This window comes from Plecotus auritus (genome assembly GCF_963455305.1).
Source record: "Plecotus auritus genome assembly, chromosome: 8".
Lineage (NCBI taxonomy): Eukaryota > Metazoa > Chordata > Mammalia > Chiroptera > Vespertilionidae > Plecotus > Plecotus auritus.
The window spans coordinates 136,470,653-136,490,816 of NC_137782.1; the positions used below are offsets into that span (position 1 = coordinate 136,470,653).

A 20,164-nucleotide genomic window follows, 5' to 3' on the forward strand; every position below is an offset into this window, starting at 1 on the left:
CACTTTGTAGAAAATTCCTTTATTATAGTGCAAATAACTTTCAGCAGTGACATAATAATGTAAGAACACATTTAGCACATTTTACACCACGCAGTAAATAAGAAAGTGTTTCTTTGAAAATATTTCATCAGAGGAACATTATTTCATTAATGCCAGAAAACGCCAAGGCTGTTTCCCTCTTTTTTTGGATATTTTCTTTTTAATACAAATGAAAGGATTTGCCACTTTAACAAATCACCATCAATTCTAAGAGTGATTTCTGAATTGAGGCTGGCAAGATTTAAAATGGGGTTTCAAGTAAAAAGAATTTTAAGACAATTTTGGGTTAGCCCAGGAAGTACAAGTCATTTCTATTAACTTTTAAGTATATACATTCACTCCAATTTTGATGCAGAAATGGACAGATTGTCTAAAGCCTGCCTTTATTCCCCCAGAGCCTGATTGTTAATTCCACTCCTTGGTTTTGGTCACATTGCGAAATGAGGACTCTGGTCAGAAATAACTCCTCACATACCCAGTGCTTTCGTGTGAAGCTTTAAATTGCACTTTCCATACTGAATTCCCACCTTGGGCCTCACATGGCCATCAGAGGACATGAACATTGTTTCCAGTTTACAGCTAATTTACCTACAGCTGAACCAAACAATCACATCCTTTAGATTAATTCCAATAGGCTTAACCAAAACCTCATAGAGAAACGGAAGGTTAACAGCCTGTCTTTACATTAAACTGCCCAAGGGCTTGGCTGCTAACCAGATAGCCGATAGGTAGAGAGTACAGTGTCAATTCCAGTCAGTTACACTCCCAACTCCTCTGGTTTCTGCTGAATTATGCAGTGGGTGGGAATGGATGGCCACTCAAAGGAAACCTTCCGTGGGTTCTTCCATCATAAGTAGAATAAAAACCCAACACATATACTTCAGAACCATGAGAAATTAACCACAGGCTTGAAAATACCTGGAGCCACAGACAGCCCTCTTGGCTGATTAAGTCAGCTGGTCCGTAAGGCTTTTCAATGCTCAGCCAGTCTTGCTGGGTAAAGGATCTTCTTATATAACACAATGGAACTGTGCTAAACAGTTTCAAAGGTTAGAAGAATCCAAATACATCGCCTATAAAAAAGTCACAATTTTAGTTTTCTTTTTCTTAGACTTTGGTACTGAAACACTGTCTACATTCTCGACACGTGAAAATGACATGGCCACTTCAGTGCCTCTGCATGTTGTGTAAAAAAAACTCAAAAGCAAAGCAGGACAAGGACGTGTCATAACAAGACATGGTATGCCGTACAAACAAAACCTAAATTATATATAAATACAGCTCTACCCCAGCACCCCGCTCCCCCCACCCCGTTCTACCTGACCAAGCAATGCCAAAGGTCCTTCTCTCTAGGGCCAACGGGGTTTGGGAAATTCAGCACCCAGGACGCCAACCATCCCTTGCCTCTCGATGACATTGATGGTAGTGCAGGCTCCTCCTGGAGAGGCACTGCTGCTCTTTGATCAGTTCCACAAGTGCAGGGAAACTCCTACAGCTTAACGGGAGCATTTGCCCTATTGGTTGGGCTCAAAGACCCGGGGTTCTGGGAGTTAACCTTTCAGATAAGCTAATTGGATCATTTCCTAATCTGGATCCTGTCTTATCCTAGTATCTCAGCAGAGCCAACGAAGTAGGAAGCATCCTCTACTCTGCAGCTGCAAAGGCATTGCTTGGGGATACTGGTGAGGGTCACCTAATAAAAGTGATACAATGAGCTAATAGCTTAAGTTGATATAAATTATTTGCAAGTAAGTTATTTGAGGCCAGTGGCTCCTGCTTTACATTGCATTCCAGAATCATTTTCATATTGTACTCTTAAAAGTTTATATAATAGTCATTTAAAAATTGTCTATGCAATCACCTCTTATATGTTGTCAATTAGTTTAATAGCAACTTAAGGAGCCATTATGTAAATCTAGGAAAAAGTAGCTAGTCAGTCTTAAGGAAGCCAATACTGTGTTAATTCACAGTAAGGAGAAAAAGCAATGTAAATAGAGTTTTACATTAATTGTCAATAACTCCAAAACCAGTTTTACCAAAATGTTGCAGTCTTTCTAAAAGCACTTACAGCAATTTATATCAAGAGATCCTAAATACAGGGGTCTGGAGGATATGACTCAATTGTTTAAGGTAGAAATTCACCTGTTACATGATTGTAATATGTATCTTTCCCCCCTTGGACCTAAGATATTTGTACATTCAAAAGTTCCTAACTTGTTGTTCTTGAGATATTAATCATTTTCTAATACATATGTTGAGCATAAATAAATATGAGAAAGCTTTAAAAATCTGAATTAACATTATCCTGTGCAAAACAGAAACAAAACAAAAACCCCCAAAACAAAACAAAACAAAAAAACACCACACAAACCTTGAACAACCTACATTCTATGTTAATACCCTGACTAAAATGTTGGTTGTGCTACGCAATTCCACTTCAGTGCAGAAATGAGTTGATTTCGGTGTACCGTCTTTATTGTTGTTATTTTAAGTCTTTAGCACTTTTTGTTTCTAAACATCACCTTGCTTTGAAAAGATGAATAACTTGCTACCAAATCACAAATTATCACAAATCCAGTTCAGTTTAGTCTGAATAAAATCCAGCATAAATGTATTACTTTGTTCTGGGAATAATGGCTCGGTGTCTTTGTTCCGACAGCTTCCTAAGGGCAAACCTTGGTTGAAGTTGTCATTTTGGGTTTAAACTGCAAAGAAGAGACAGTGAAGCTTGCCTTTTGTTTTTGTTTTCTTTTTAAGTCTCCAGATGTTGTTAAGACACTTCTTCCAGACCAACAGTCAGATCGTTGTGGCACCTGATCCGATTTGAAATGGAGGTGGTTTAAACAACATCAGCCAAGCTTAGTGATCTGGAGGTCCCCGTTTATCTTTATGGTGTCAATTGCAGATAACGTTTGAACGCGGTGGTAAAAATCAAAAAGTTGATGTCCATCCACAAACACTCTGAAACGTGGGTGCTCGCAGAGAATTTCCACCTGGAAGAAACAAAATAATAAATCGCAGTTCACAATTTCAGTGAACCCTGTTAAGGAAAACAAACAAACAACCTTTCACTTTAGAGAAAGAAAGGCAACATCTTTAGTGGTTCTCACATGTTGGAATGCATTGGAATAATACAGAACATTTGTTAGAACACTGATTGCTGGGCCCCACCTCCAAAATTTTCATTTTAGTAGGTCTAATGTGAGATCTAAAGCATCTACATTTTCACCAAGTTGCAAGGGGATGCTGCTTTTGCTGCAAGGAGGAACACACTTTGTCAACCATTGCTATACACTATTTAATATCCTTTAAAGATTTAAAGTTGCTCAGGCTTTAACACTCCAGAGAGCACAGCTTTATTTATATGGCACTTAATGCCTCCACTGTCATCCCCCTGAATAATCCATCCCACCTTCAAAGGAGCCTCTCATAGGCAGAACTGGTACGCATTAGTAGCATGTAATATTAGTCTAGACACTCAAACCTGGTAAACACTAAAGCAAAGAGGTTACAGAGTAATTACCATTGGACCAAGGATGTATAATTAACAAGGCTTTGTTAAGACAAACAGAAATACTGATTCCATATGGTAAAAGGTTTTTCTTCCTCTTTTCCTTAAGTAATTCACCATGGAGTTTAATCATTGGTTCTATGCTATGTATTTATTAAAAGCATTGGTATTCACCATGCAAGAAGAGACTTCATATGTGATATTAGTCACATTTAATTCATATTATTACCAAAATTATATCACCAAGGAGGGCCAACTTCATTTCAATTTTGTTGTTGGGAAGCATTATATTCCTCTTGGCAGTCAGAAGCTCTGGTTACTCACACTCCTGAGCTATGCATTAATATTCATAATTAAGAAACTGTCACAGTCAAGAGTAGCCGAAGGGGTCATTACCATTCTAGAGAAAGGGAAGGGCAGGGATAATGGGTGGGGGTTCCTTTCCCAGACTATGATTAGAAGGGCAATAATCTCAATTCTACCACCGATATGAAAAGTCATGGATTCTTATGTTCCCCCCAGAACATAATTACTTCTTCATAAGGCCCTTATAAATTTCTAGATGAAGAGCAAAGGTAGGGAGTTCTGCTTTGTTAGAGTATATGCAGCATAGAGCTTTCAAATGAGTTGTCATTATTGTGACTTTTGTTAACAAGGTATAATGTGGACAACTTCATCACCAGGTCTCACATTTTAGGAAGTCCTTTCTTAACACACATTACTGACTTGCATCTCTTACTTGGTGTTGTCCTTCATAGAGGAAGGTGCTGCTAAGGCATCTTAATTGGATAGGAAGTTTGGGCTGAGCTTCCGGCCTGCTAGATAGTGAGGAGCAAATCTATACTCATCCAGGTCCAAGGGAAAGATGTGTCAGCCACACAGCCTGTGACAAAGACATAGACTGAGGCTACTTAACCCATAGGGGGAAACAGAGACATAGCCAGGCCTTGAAATGCCAATCACTATATTCTTTAAAGAGTTATAACTAATAAGATTTAGTGCTTCTTAGAGGTTGAGAAAAAATGAGGAAAACTCATCTTTATTAATCAATCAACTATTTTTGAGACAGGTTATCTATTATATACTTAATACTATGTTAAGCACTACATAGAAAAGTATTCTTAACAATCAGGACACATAAATATGGATTTACTTATTAAATGTATTAGCTAAGAGCTACCATGGCGAGTATTAATTCAAATCAGCAAAGAGTTCTTTTGATCTTTTTTCACCATCGGGTGACAAATTTCCTGGACATGCAAAAATTCTGGCTGCTTAAACGGTTCTTGGCAACACTAGAGGAGGAAAACATCCTCACCCTGCCAGTGGTTGGAGCTGACGCACTCGAGGCACTCACCCTGAATGGCTGGTCTGGGATGAATGGAAAGTAAGGGATAGCTGATTGTTCTTCACCCCTTTCGCCAGATATACAAGAATTTCTGAGTAGCTGCCGGTCTGTGAACACAGCTTTGAGTTCAATTGCCACATCAGCTGGAGGATCTTCTGAGTCACCACAGGTCAAGCTGATGGCAAAACTGGTAAGAAAATCGTCTCATTTATTCAAGATTGGACATAACAACATTTAACAATGACCCAGGCTCCCATATTTTCTCCTTCCTCTCAGGATTTGTCTACTTTTCATGGGACACTACTCTTTACTCAGGTTAGACTAGGTATGGAGAAGTATGATTATAATCAAACCAGTTATTTTGTTACATAAAGGAGGCTCTGGTGGAGTTGAAAATGACTAACATTGGGGATTTTAGATACCCCAAACCATTCACACATCTTCTATCTTAATCCATTTCAGAATTCTCAAAAACAGCCCCAAAAACTGATCAGGGAAATAATATCTTGTAAATTTGGTTCTCATTTATATTGATGGTTCTCATTTATATATTGATAGTTCTCACTCCAAGCACCATGTTTAAAAACCATAAAAAAACCCCAAGTCCTTTGGCCTCCCTAAGGGTCAAAAGAAAAAATGATGTGGGCCTATATTTATAATCTCTTGATATAAATAGCTGTCTGGAGAAATGATGGCTGGGATTCATACACATTCTTTTCATGGGAACATGGTACTTTCTTGGCACTTCCAACTAGCAACACTGGCCACAGGGAGAGGAAGAGGAGGAGCAGTACATAGGAGTGGGCAGGGCCTTGTAACTGCCTGATAGCTCTGCCTTACCTCTCAGGGTTGAGGTCAACGATGCCCATCACTAACACCTTCTTGCCTGGTCTCATGCCACCTTTAATATGCCCACAAAATGGAACTATCTGCAAGGGGAAACAGGAAGTTTACAGCCTGTAAGGGAAGAGCCAAACCCTCAGATCCTGAGGACCTGACCCATTAGAAAATGCAATTAGAAAGGAAGCGGGTACAGGCAGAGGCACAGAGCACAGAAAAAAGAAAAAAAAATCATTTACCAGTCGTGGGAAGTACACGTCGGCTTGAACTGGAGAGCCCAAGGAGTTGTTTAAATGTCCATCATCTAGTTTCTAAAAATAGAAGCACACAGATTGGCTTTTTAAAGGCTGTTTTGGGGGGTGGGAGTTCGGGAAGAACCTACACAAATCTGGTGGAATCCAGCAGCCCTTACAGAATACAGGCAGCGTCAGCAGATGCTGCCGACTCACAGTCCACTGAATAACCACATAAATCCTCGGATCAAAACCGTTCTTTCCACCTGGTAGCTAAGTCTCTAAAGATCCCCAGACCCTTCAGATCTGGATCAAAATCAAGGTCGAGGCACACCGAGAAGCCAGAGCCCAGCCCCGGAGGAGGGTAGGCCCCTCTCTAACCGCGAACGCATCTGGACGCGCGGTCTCTCAGGCCTGTCCTCCCGGACGTGGCTGGAGTGCAGCAGCCGCGCTTAACTTCTCCCGGGAGCCATTGGCGCCGACCCATTTCCAAGGGGGAATCCCCGATCGGGGGCGGACGCGGGGTGCGCGCGCCCCGATACACTCACGCACGCGCACCCTCACATGTGCAACGTGCACACACCTGGCCGGGGGCTGCACGGCACGGAGGGGGCTGTCGGTTACCCCCATCCCGCCGTCCGCCCAAATAACCTCCCGGGGCCAGCGGCCCCCAGCCCGGGGCACCCCTGGCGCCCCCACGCTGGCCGCGCACAGCGGCTCCTGCTAACAGGTACCGGGCACCTTCCCACGCGTGGGGCGCCGGGCAGGGCCTCAGCTCCTCTCCGCCGCAGCTCGGCGGGAGCAGGGGCGGGCGCGGGGACCGCGGGAAGGGGGCGCCTCGAGTGCGCCCCGCCACACTCACCACTACGGCATCACTGTCGGCCACCGATCCCGCCATCTTCTTGCAGAGTGCGGCGGGTGCACGGCTGGAGGCCGGTGGCGGGGGCCGTGGGACGCGGCGCGTGGGCGGGGATCCCGGGGCGATCCTGCGCCGGGCGGGGGCGCGGGTCCGAGGATGGCTCGGGCGCGCACACCCACGCGGGAACGCGCGCGCGCGTACGCCGGGGCCCCCGCGCCGACCTGGCAGGCAGGCCCGGGAGGTGGGGGAGGGAAGGGAGAGGCGGCGCCGGTCCCGAGGTCGGAGGTGGCCGCAGCTGCCCGGACGGCGACTGACCAGTCGAGCTGCTTTCTGCCTCAGGGTGCTGCTGTCGCTGCGCGAAGATGAAAGGTGCCAAGAGCTGCACCGCGCCGGCCTTGGGCGGCATTTAAAGGCCGCCGGGGTCCGGCTCGGGAACCGGGAACAGGGCGGGGACCCGGCTAGGCTGCCACGGCTTGCTCAGCTTGCCCTGCCCCTCGGCCATTGGACAGTGGCAAGAGGCTGGGGCGGGAGGGACGGGCCTGTACGGGTTAGGGCTCGCTGGAGGGCCAGGACCTGGTCGGCCCTCTCGGGAGTGAGGGTGGGTGGGGCTGGGGGTGATGGGGAAGTGAGGGGGCTTGCCAGGTGACAGGTGCTTGTGACATCCCCGCCCCTCCCTTCCAGCCAACCCCCTTCTTTCTCGGCCACGTCCTGAGGCAGGTGGACAGTGGAGGCCAGGTCAAGGGAAGACTGGGTTTGGGGAAATTATTCCAGAGCTCGAGATTTCTTTCAGAGAATTCCAAAAAAAGTGAGAGGAAAGAGCCATTGGGCTCTCTGGGGTAGAAAGATAATGAAAGGTCTCCAGGCTTGCATAAGTAAATATTTGGCCCCGAAGCCAGAGGCAGGAGGATTCTCAGTAGGCACTTTATATCCCAGGAGATTAGCTACAGAGCAGGCCTCTGTCCTGTGGAAGCATGGGCAAGCCTGGGATCCTGGAGGCTCCTTCAGGCAGGGGTCTGGCTAAGTCTTACCAAAGTGAACTGGAGTGACTGTCCTCAAAGAGCCTCCACTGGGTCCTGTTTTTTTTATGAGACACCTGCCCAGTCTAGGGTAACACATTTGTCACTGAAAATCTTTGTAGGAGTCATTTCCAGGGGCTGCACCCCTCTTTATTCTAAGGCACAAATTCCTTCATGGCATTTCCACATGAGGATGATTATGTAACTTCTCAGATAAAGCTGTATCAACATACCTCTATTAGGTGACATCTTGGTTTAAACATTCCATTGTGTGAATCATCAGGGTGTTTACACTAATAAGTAGAGAGCATGTGTGACCTACTGCAATCCCAGAGGGGCCCTCACTGTTGCTGGCCGTGTGGCCTGGAACATCACTGCAGCTTTTGTGTCTTAGCTTTCCCTTTATGGACCAGAGCTAACTGTGGTAATCTCAGCCCAGTAGGAAAAATTACCTGCACACGCCCGTAAGCCACAGTCACGTGTGTGTTCTCTGAGTTAGATGCTGAAGTGCTGCACAGTCGTGGCTTACATTTTTGCGTTTGTTTACCAACCTTAGCTTCAAAATCACACTTTATTGATTCCTTTAAAATATTAGGCAGTGATAGAAAACTATTGACATTTTGAAAGTGTATTCAGTATAATCTCAATTTCTGAGAGTCTGGTATCATTGAAGCTGTCCTTAGCTAAGCTAAGAGTGATATAATACATCTTGATGGGTAAAGAGTACCCAGATTCAAATCCTGGCTCTGCCAGTGACTAGCTGGGTGATTTTGGACAAGTTACTCAACTTCCCCATGACTCTGTTTCTTCATCTGTGAATCAGAGATGACAGCAATGGTGATGAAGACAGTGCCTATCTGGTTTATTGGGGAGATTAAGTAAATTGGTTCCTGTATCTTCCTTAGAGTAGTACCTGACACATAGTAAGCACTTGCTCCAAAAATATTGAGTGCCTGCCATGTGCCAGGCACTGCGGATCCAGCAGGGACTTTTTTGTTGAACTTACATTCTAGTGGGAAAGGCAGTCAATAAATAAATATATAATACATCAGCTGGTAAGCATTTTAGAAAAAATAGTAAAGCAAGTAAGGTGGGAGAGAGGTAGGAGGTGAGACATAGGGTGGTCAGGGAGACCACCTATGGAAAAGTTTGAGAAGATTCCTAATGGTAGGGAGGGAGTCGTTTGGATGTCTGGAAGAAGAAGTTGCTGGCATAGGGAAATACAAGGGCAAAGTCCCCAGGGTGATGTATATGGGTACAGCTGGGGTGCAACGACTAAAGAGATAAGTAATTAGAAATGGACTAGGCCATGTAGACCATGTGAAGATGGCTTTTACTCAGGAGAGCTGGGGAGGCATTGGAGGTTTCTCAGCAAAGGAGAGACATCGTTTGCCATCTGTTGTAGATGCATCCCTCTTGGCTGTTGTGTGGACCAACTGGTTTTTGTGGGGAGGGTGGTATGTGGGAGGCAGGGAAGAAGCAGGCCTTAGAAGGCTCCTGCATCAGCCCAAGTGAGATACAATGCCGGCTTTGACACGGCAGAAGTGGTGAAGATGTGAGAAGCCGTGGGTCCTTGGTAAGTCCTAGCTGTTGTCATTAGGTAGCATTGAGAGTTCATATCAACTTCTAAGCCTCAGTTTCCTCACCACAGAATTAAGGAGTTTGGCTGATTCATTATTCCTTCTTGGCTCTTACAAAATTCTGGTTTCTGAAATGTTGTGTAAGTAGCATCTACATTTAAATGGGTGAGAGTGGGTGCTGCTGAGTAAAAATAATCTTGGGTTCAATCTTTTGATAAATGGTTTTGTGGAGGTGATGAATAACCCTTTTATTTCTTTGGTAAAATAGAGTTGCCAATAGATATTTGGATTGCTTCAGATAAGTTTCTTATATTTTGGGAATGTAAAGAATAGGAAATTGCTGAACCTGCCCCGAATGGAAAAGTTTTAACATGGAAAATTGCCTTTTATTCCAAAAATGCTCCATTCCTTCTCAGTCTATAGAGTGGTTCATCTTGAATATGGAGAGCAGAAAGGAAGCTTGCATGAATATTTTGTTATAATTAAAGCTGAACAGAATCAAACTACCCCTTATAGGGTAAAGTCATTAGCAGATTAATGAGTTATAGAACTTAAAAACTTTTTTTTTTCAGTTGTATAGTGAAGGCCAGACAAACTTTGTGCTTCGATTATAGGCATTTATCTCTATAAAGCATTTACTGAGATTGTGGCTTTTTAATGAAATGGACTGCATTACTACTGGAAACTGCTAAAAAGGCTAAAGAAGTGGGGGGGGGGGCGGCAGTCAAATAGATGAGATTAGCACTAAAAAGAAAGCATGAGTAGGTTTTTCAAGATAGACTGCCAAACGACCTTCCCAGATGAAAAGAGGAGATCACTTCCTTTTTCCTTCCTATTTAATGTGTTTTATTCAAATGTATACATACAGAATTTCTTATACTGGGAGGAGAATACAGCACTGACATCAATTCAGCAGCCATTCTATGTATTGCTATGTGCTATGATACCATGGACCAAAAAGATATTTGGGGGTACACAACGTTGTCCTGGAGGAACTTACAACTCACTCTGGGACCAAGGCAGGATGTAGTGGTGGGTAAGATAATAAAGGCTTCAGACCTGTAGCCTGAGCACTGGAGTGAGGGGTGGGGGTGGAGGAGGTAGGGAGGATGACTCCCATTTGGAGGATGAAGGCTGAAGTCAGCTTTCTGGAGGAGACAGGTATCTGTGACCACATGTGTACCAGCATCTTCCACAGTCCCAGGGAAGCAAATCTTCGCAGATCTCATTGTAGCTCATCGTCTGAATTCTAAACCTACTCCTTTCTTGACCTGGCAACCAGCTGAACCCCGTCCCCAGAGACTGCTTTTTGTCTCCTGCCCTGGTCCAGGCAGATTTGAGCTTCCTTCCCTTGTCCTGTCACTGTGTTCTTAGGCTTCCACTGGGCCCTGATCCCCTAGGCCTGACTTTGACCTTCAGACCACCTGCTTTCTATCTCTGTGTATATATACACATTGGCTAGAGCTGGGGTTCTCAACCTCAGCACTATTGACGTTGTAGGCTGGGGAATTCTTTGTTGTGGGCGGCTGCCCTGTACATTATAGGATGTTGAGCAGTAGATGCCAGTAGTATCCCCCTTCCCAGTGTGACAACAAAAAAAGTCTCCTCAGACACTAACAAATGTCGGGGGGAGGGCAAAGAGCCAATTATCTAGAAGTTGCTTTAAAATGCCCATTATTCACATTTATATGAGATATGAAATTCATCTACTAGTATTCTAATCTAGTGTAGGAACTTGCACATCAGAAACACCTTCCTTTTTATTTGGCACCTCCTTGTTTCCTGACACTGCATGAGCACTTCACAAACCTTCCACAGAGAACCCCCCAAATGAAGGAGGACCCCTGTGCATGTCATGTCTTTGTAATACCGAGACATTTGTGTGAATACTGCATTCTGTTCCACAATATTGCCATGTTTATTTTTGGCATAAACATAATGTTCTCTCCACACCCATGAATGCAGTGAAATTAAAGCATCCCAAACATTTACCTCCTTTATCCTGTGGTTTGATTCCCTCCCCACCCCAGGCCCCACAGGGTGGTTGCAGCACACGTTGAGGAATAGGGCGCTGCAGTTTTATAGGCTTTCCACTTCCCATAATCGTTTTTGTCAGGCCCGTCTCCGCTCATGATAAATACTCATGTAGGCAGCAGAATATACAAACTCAGCACTCTGGTTAGGTAGGAGGGCAAACATTTATCAAGTGATTTTTTTTTCTGTCTTTCAGTTCATGATTAAAGTCCTTAATTGTTTTAGGAACTATAGTCACGGTTATCAAATAATTATGTTGGACACACACAAAAATTTGTGTTGTAGCAAAGTAATTAGGGGGCAGCCACAAAACTTGGCAGTCAATGCCAGTTCCTAACATTTCATTATTTTCAGTTTATTTATAAGGAAACTAATACCAGCCTCCTGCTTGTGTTTTAATTACTTAGCACAGGCAAGATGGATTTCACAAAACCTCCTCACTGAAGAGTAGTGAGCCCTTCCCAGGAGGAGTCCAGGCTTCAAAGGTATGCGCTGCTTCCTGCCCCAGGGACCTCACTGTGGGCCCTTCAGCGTGACTGAGACAGCCACGCAGTGCACCTCCCGTGAAAGGTGACAAGAGCCCTGGATGATGGGGAAGCAGAAAGGACTCTGCTTCCAGCTTTCAGAACTGGCGACATGAGTGAAAGATACTTTAAGATTCTTTCAGAAGGGCTTTGTTCATCTAACGAGAGCCAAGGGCATACTTCTGTGCCTTCTCTCATCTGTAGGCAATTCTAACAGGCAGATCTGTTCTTCCGCCAGCCCTTTACCAGTAAGGCTGGGACTGGCCTGGGTGGCGGTGCCCCAGGCCTAATTTCACTTTTCTCATTATCCTTAACAGTTTCTGTTTTCATTTGCTGCTTTATAGTCCTCCTTTTTATTGTCTCTGTGATTTTATTTTCTTGTTGTCAAGCGGTATAAAGGATTTCTTAGTTTTCTAGTTTCATGGAGACTTGCTGGGTGGAAGGAGACCAAGATTCAGAGCTAGCAGTCATTTGGAAATCCTGAGTAATGTGGAGGAAAACTCGGGAGGCATGCTGCCAGGTGGTAATTTGATTTTTAGAGGTACCGTGTTTGGGTGACTTAAAAGGTGAATGACACAGAGCAGGGATTAGCACCGCACAGTTTCTGCACGAACCACCAGCCAGGAGAGACCTGGGAATTTAAATTGGCATCCAAATGTGACTAACCAACGTGACTCAGAGAAGACAGAGTTCATTTATTTATTTACTTTCTTAAAAAACAGCAACAGCCATACACACACTTGAACTTAAAAGTATTTGCCCTCCATTAAGATAGGAGTTTTTTAGGGGTATCTCTACCCTTCTCGTATTATGTATTCCTCCCTGCACACTGCCACACTGCCTCTTCCATCTGACAATATTCAGGATGGGTTTAAGAGCTCCCCCACCAACATAGCAACCTAGCCCAGAAAATAAAAATGACATGTTTTGAATTCAGAGGCTGGTTCCATTCCACCTCTAATCAGATTACTTGTTTTCTTATCTAACTTTAGTTTATCTGATACGCATTTATTTTAGGCCTGAATTGTTCAAATGATTAAATTATCTAATAGAGAAGGATTAAGTTAAGGAAATGTTTTAATTGCGGAAGAAGTTCAAATTAGCAGTCTATATTAATTAGGGTCATTACATTTCATTCATTCACAACTTGGCCTTGCTTGGCTCAGCCCTGCTTCCAAACCCACCAATTAGTTGGAATTCTATAAATTCAGGAGGGTTTGGCTGGGCACGACTTTTACAGATTGCCTGATGTGTGTGTGTGTGTGTGTGTGTGTGTGTGTGTGTGTGTACACGTGTGCGCGCGTGCGCGTGTGTGCATGTGCGTGTGAAGGTGGGGTAGAGTAGGGAGGGAGGGAAAAGCAATCCTCATTTTAATTACCAGGAATAAACAAAAGTAACTTGGGGAGAGGAAGCAAATTAGCTGTCAGTGCTTGTTTTTGATCCCATCGATTTAATGTCAGGGAAAACTCCACCAAGAGAAGAGAAGAAACTCTTACCTTTTTTTTTTTTTTTTTTTTGAGATGGCGGAGGCAGAGATACAAGTATTAACTATCTGTCCTTTAAAGCTTTCTCTGCTAACAGTTGCTCTCCTTGACACCAATTTGGAATCTTCCCACACGTACCTGGATTCCTGGCCCATTCTGCCCAACTTACACATCAGTCTAATGGCACTTAATGATGCCAAATAGCTCATTTTCCCCAGTAATCCCTGCTTTTCCCCTGGACAGGCTGGCCCTCTTCATTCCTGGCCCTTCAGACTCCTCCCTACTCCTTCCATTAGCTCTGCACTCTCCTCCACAGCTTGTCTTTGGTAAGTCAGTTCTCAGTCTGAAAGAGAAAATTAAAAACAAACATGTCTCATTTACATATGGTTCTTTGGCAGGAGTTCCTGTCTTTGTTGAGGCCACCATTGACAGACTGATGCTACACCCAGGAGAGGCCAAAAAATGGGTACCATCCCATTTCAAGCCAAAGTGATATAGCTAACAATTATTCTAAAGAAGCTATCGACTAAGGGTTGGCTTAGAAGATTTATACAGATTATCCAATGCCAGATGATAAGCTATAAATAGAAATAAGAAGGAATGAGCTTAGTGAGATGAGAGTATGGGTACAATTTCTGAGTATGGGCAGAATGCTTTTTTTGGGGGGTCTAGAGATGATTTTAATCAATGTACAGTGTTGTTTATTCTTAGTGCCTTGAGAGCAACTCATAAACCAGCCACAGGTTGGCCCAAAAGCCCTTAGACATGTTTACACAATGCTGACATAGAGCATCACCCAGGAATCGGAGAGTACCCACATCTTTTAGTAGATTGTAATTCAGTTCCCTTCTTCAGTGTTGAGCTTGTGTTTAGTCAGTGTGATCTTTTTAAGGACATGAATTTTGTAATGTCAACCCTCCTTAAAATCATTTGATGGTTTTCTGGTAGTTAGAATGAAATCCTAATTTATTGCATGGCTTTTAAGGCCCCCTAGGATCCGGCCCTATCTCTCCAACTTCACCTGGTGCCACATTCTCCCTGGCTTACTACTGTTCAGCCCAGACTGGCCTCCCTGGTGTTCTTCCAACAGCCAAGCACACCCATTTCATATGCTGTTCCACATGCTTGAAACTTGCTTCCCCAGGCACTTTTCTGGTTTCTCACCCTTAATTTCTTAAATCAAATGTCTTGCGAGAGGCCTTCCTTAATATAGGCCCTCGCCAGGGCTCTTTACTGTGTAGTCTTCTTCTCCACGGTATTTACCTCATCTCTAATTGTCTCGTTTATTACCTGGTGTGGCCTTTCCACACCAGAGGGTCAGAGCCTCGGGAGCAGGAGCTTGTCTTTCTTCGTGGCTGTGAGAAGTGAAGATTTATTGACTGAATGGATGAGTTGATGCATAATGCTCAGCCACAGATCTGCAGGGGAAGAGCTGTTGAGGACTCCAGGGTCCCAAGGCCAGAGTCCACTCGTTTTCCTCCTGTGACAGCCTGAGACCAGTCAGTCCTGCTTGGGTTGACATGGGAAGACTGAGAGGTCTGGATTCTAGATGCCAAAGGGGTTATGTGTAAGGTCACGTTAGACATTAGCCAAAGTTGTTGAAACTAAGTTTAAAATGTTAGAAAACGCCCTTGTAAGTGATGAGAAATGGAATTGGTAAGATCAAGCACAGAAAAGATAAAAGTGAGGGGGAAAGCCCAAAGCACAAGCATAGCATTACAGAGGCTGTATTGGTGGTATTGCTGTTTCCCCATCCCGAGTAGTAGACTCAGTAACCTAATATTGAACATTAGCTATAACATCTTCTCTAGGTGGGATGAGTAATGAAGGTGCTGTCTTTCTAGAGTACCTATTTATCCTTATTTAACAAGATTGACGTAGTGTTCACTATGCTCCTGGTATTTCTCCGAACAGTTGCCAATGCCTTCGCAGGTTAAGGTCTCCGGAAGCAGTAGTTGGTACAGAGCTTGGGGTATGTAGTAGGGACTGCCACCTTTGAAGAGAAGGGAGAGAACGCAGTGAGAAGTCCAATGGCAATGCAGGCTCAACAAAGTCTCTGCTGGCCTGGCAGGAAGCTTGAGGGGAGCGCTGCCTGTCAGGGTGTTCTGCACCAGACCCGATCGCTCACCTTTACACACCCACCTTGCTCAGTCACCAAACCTAGGCTTCCCCAGGAAGGGCTTGGCCTCGGCAGCAAGTTCTCCCTTGAAGGGGAGTCAGGGCAGTGCACCTCTGTGTCTCCTCAAATATTAACTCATCCAACCCTCATGGCAACCTTGTGAGACAGGTCCTTTATAAGTCCATTTGACAGATTAGGAAACTGTGGCATAGAGAAATTGGGTAATTTGCTAATACTAGGTCATAGCAGAGCTGAGATTTGACCCAGGCAGTGTGGCTCCAGGATGAGAGCTCTTCACTAGGCAGCTATGCTGTGTTAGGTATTACTTCATAGAGAGGGTTGAGGATAGCCTGGTAATAATAACAAAACAATATTGGCATTGTTGCACTTTGACATTGTAAAGTGCTTTCACACGAGTGTTTTAGTTTTTTATTTGGTACATGCGTGTGTGTGTGTGTGTGGTGTGTGTGTGCATGCTTCATTTGTGTTGGTGCCTTTATTAAGAATAACATCAAAAGATGATAATTTGTGGTTGTCTACTGCATTCAAATATTAATCCTGCCTGTAAAAATGTAAGAATCAGGAATAGGAGTAGATGCTGAGGGGCAATGACTAGGCTTGATTTCCTGCATATGAAGAAAGGAGGGCTCCTTCGGAGTTCAGGGCAAGGAGCTAGTAGGTGGAAGAAAGGCTATAAAATGTAGGACAAGGCCAACCAGTCCTGTGCTCTGCCTGTCACAGGAGGGAGATGTTAGATGAAAGGGCCCAAGGGAAAAGCAGGTGGCACCATGGAAAGAAGGTAAAGGAGGGAGAAGAGGGTTCAGCAGGTGTGAGCAGGGCAGGCCCTGGGCACTCTTTCGAGGGTCTCTAAGATAGCACAACAGTGTGCGGAACCAGAGGGCACAAGAGGAGTAAAAGGTAGGGGCCCAGGCTTCTCCTTAGAGCGGGGCGGGTGGATGTGTGGACTTGGACAGAAGTGGGGAGGAAGGAGGAAATCCAGTGAGAGCAGAACATTTTTTCATCACCATTTCTGGAACTATGCATTTAAAAAATCTTTAAAGATATCTTAAAACCACTTCCTATATTATGGAATTAGACTTCTTGTTTCTAAAGATCAGGCTTAGGTAAAGAGGAAATCCAAGGATGGCAAGTTTTATTTTGGATGATTCAGAATACACATTTCCTCCTATTTAGCAATGCTGTTGTTGTCTAGAGTTCATGCAATAGAAGTTATTATCTTTAAGCTCTTTAGCTCCAGTGGGATGAACTGGTTTCACATTCTTTTTCTGCAGTTTGGTGAAATCCCCTCTTTGAGTCCAATTGAGAAATTCTGTTTTAATCCCTCATTACCCTTATTTGTATATGAAAATATGGTCCAAAAGGCTGGTACAAAATCTTGGTAGGAAGTGCTCTCTTCAAAAATAGTCATCGGGGATAAAATTCAGCAACATGACATGTAAACTTCCCAGCAGAGCAAATGTGTCCTGTGAGCCAGAGGGATTAAAGGATTCTACTTGGGATCTGAATAAAGGTCATTCTTGCTACTGAACTGATTATGTCACCATCACTGACCCTTATGTTAACAGGTCCTTTCCCTTGTCACATATTCTATTACATTCTCTTATGGATATTTCAACACGATTTGCCCCTATTCATACCACATAAAGCCATCTTAGGATCTTGCCCTATAAACCCACAGAATAACAATTCTCTAATTCACAAAGCAAATATGAAGATGTTAAAATCTAATTTACAACTACAAGGGGACTCATGATGCCACAATCAGATCTTGCTTAGAGAAGCCACTCAAACTGATTTATTACACTAAACCAAACGGGGAGAATGAGAAGAGACATTCGTGTGTCTGGAGCACAGAATGTTACTAATGCCATCCTCTTGAAAATGAGCACGTGTTCAATGAAACATAGATGTTTCCTGGAGTAAATGGTTTTTGTATTTGGGGGGGAGACAAACGAATTTTTTTCTGAACTCTAGGACTCTATTGAAGGATCTTTTCCCAAACGTGACAGGCTTATGAAGGCAGAGGCAGCAGTAAGTGCAGAGGGCACTGCCTAGGGGTAGGGGCTGGAGCAATGGTAGAAGGGAGGGGAGATATCTTGGAATCCTTCAGGCACCCTATTGACCCTTTGCCAATTCTGACCTGTCTTTCTGCAGCCGTTTTCCCAGCTGGTCATAGTGCATGGGACCCAGTGAAAATAAGCCTTATTTCAATAAAAAGGTGGGTTGTTTCAGGACTTTAGAGTGCCTATATTCAATCCTTAGACACTGCCTTTGGAATTCATCTCAGCTTCTAGGACATTTATCTCTTCTAGAGCTGGATTCAGCATCAAAAAGTGTATTACTCATAGCATGCTATGAGCAACAGAAATATCAGGACACATTCTTGTGAAAATCAAAGCATTTGAGTGCTTAGAGGTGAAATTTCTGGATTATAGAATATGCACATCAAATAGTTTTATAGATACTGCTAGGTTTCTGTCCAGCGTGGCTCTTTTTCCTATTCCCACGTGTGCTGCGTCTCCACATAGCGGAACCAACCCTAAGACAAACTCATTTCCCCCTTCTAAATAACAAGGACAAAAAGGCAAGGCCAAGTCACCAAAATTCAGTCTCTAAAAGATGTTTGGTCACAGATCTAAAATGAATTCGATGGGCACTTGATATAAACCCTGGTTCCTGTGCTTCTCCCCTGTGATGTGCGCCACACACATACTCTTCAGCCTGCTGGTGTCCTAGAATTAACTGAACGCTTCTTCCGCGAGATGACATTCAAGCCACACAAAGACAGCAAGGTCGGTGAGGGCTGGAAGGGAAAGCGAGCCTGGCTCATAAAACCAAGAGGCACTTACGATTTAACAAGATCAACAAGAGCTGTTGAAAAGAGTGGCCCGGCCTGAGTCACAGGGAAAGGATGCCAGCTCAGTTCTCTTGGCTTTGCTGTCACACCACACGAGCGGAAAGCTCTAGAAAGCCTTGCATGAAACTGCAATAAAGCTTTTTGGAAAATGATTGTATCTTTAATGATTATTTCTCTTACACCTTAACGGGAAGGAATGAGTCATTCTTTTTGTTGTTGTTAATCCTCACTCAAGGATATTTTTCCATTGACTTTTAAAATATATACAGATTTTTATTGATTTCAGAGAAGGGAACGGGAGACAGAGAGAAAGAGAGAGAAACATCAATGATGAGAGAGAATCATTGATTGGCTGCCGCCTGCACACCCCACACTGGGGATCTAGCCGGCAGCCCGGGCATATGCTCTGACTGGGAATGAACCGTGACCTCCTGGTTCATAGATTGATGCTCAACCACTGAGCCACGCCGGCTGGGCAAAATTGATTTTTTAAAAAATACGTTTTTATTGATTTTAGAGAGAGAAGAAGGGAGAGGGATAGAGAGATAGAAACATTGATGAGTGAGACACATCAATAAGCTGCCTCCTGCACACCCGCCTCTGGGAATCCAGCTGCCCTAACTGAGAATCAAACTGGTGACCTCTTGATTCCTGGGTTGACATCCAGCTGCTGGACCACACTGGCTGGGCTCCATTGACTTTTAGAGAGTGGAAGGGTCGGGGAGAGACAGAGAGAGAGAGAGATCAATGTGAGAGAAACACATCCGTTGGTTGCCTCCTGCACACACCCTGACCAGTGCTGGGGATCAAGCCCTCGATGGAGGTACGTGCTGTTGACCAGAATCGAACCCAGTACCCTTCAGTCTGAGAGCTGATGCTCTATCCACTGAGCCAAACTGGCTAGGGCAAGTCATTTTTTCCACTGTTATTTGTTGTTAACATTTCTTTTGTCTGCCTTATTGGGAAGGTCAAGTCTGAAGCTGCACAGGTTCTTAAATCCAAGTTGTTAAATACATAGTAAACTCACACTGCACTCTTTTGGAAATATTTCTACTAAAAAACTGTAGTGCATTTAGCAACAGCAAGCTGAGGAAGACAATCCTTCCCTCTTCAGGCTGTGTGTAAAGGCATGAATTAATGTAATTCTCTAAAATACTCGTCACTCTGTCTGTCAATGCTTTTGTCCCTGGGCGAAAGCAATTCTATCAGACCAGTTTTTATGACAACTGCAGTTTTCAGCACACATGATTTATATCATATCTCATATACTTAAAGTTGACATAAATGCTTACTAACTAGATCTTAAGAATATTGGGCAATCCCTGGGTAAGCAATTTGTTAAATGTTGTATGTATAGAAGGAACTCCCAAAGTTATACCTGATATATATGTACATTGCAGTTTAGGCAGGTACATAGAGCACCGACATTTGTTTAGCTGATTTTGGGATCACATCCATATAGAAGCTATGGCTGCCAGCGTCCGTAGGTTGGTGTTTCCATGATGTCTGACACTTCATGTATAAAATGAGGATTACCTTGTCTCCATGCTATAGGTAAGTGCCTAATGTAATACCATGTAAAATGGTATATATATTATACTACATTATATATTACTAGAGGCCTGGTGCACGAATTCATGCACAGGTGGGGTCCAGCTGGCCCGCCCCAATTGGGGCCAATAGGGCCGGGCCAGCTGAG

General features: G+C 44.0%; 1 protein-coding gene and 1 long non-coding RNA gene across 2 annotated transcripts in view; one reads left to right on the forward strand and one right to left on the reverse strand.

Moving 5' to 3' along the window:
* Positions 1 to 7,337, reverse strand: LGALSL (galectin like). Its single transcript, XM_080684092.1, has 5 exons — positions 6,834 to 7,337; positions 5,978 to 6,049; positions 5,739 to 5,827; positions 4,908 to 5,085; positions 1 to 3,032 (listed from the first exon to the last, which is right to left on the reverse strand). Exons 1-5 carry the CDS (start codon positions 6,867 to 6,869, stop codon positions 2,889 to 2,891), a joined length of 519 nt encoding a protein of 172 aa, XP_080540218.1. The 5' UTR covers positions 6,870 to 7,337; the 3' UTR covers positions 1 to 2,888.
* LOC308256092 overlaps positions 7,044 to 20,164 on the forward strand; it is a 22,313-nt gene continuing 9,192 nt past the window's right edge. The window contains exons 1-2 of the long non-coding RNA XR_013961407.1: positions 7,044 to 7,199; positions 11,868 to 11,945. This is a non-coding gene — a long non-coding RNA (uncharacterized lncRNA). The remainder of the gene's footprint in view (positions 7,200 to 11,867; positions 11,946 to 20,164) is intronic.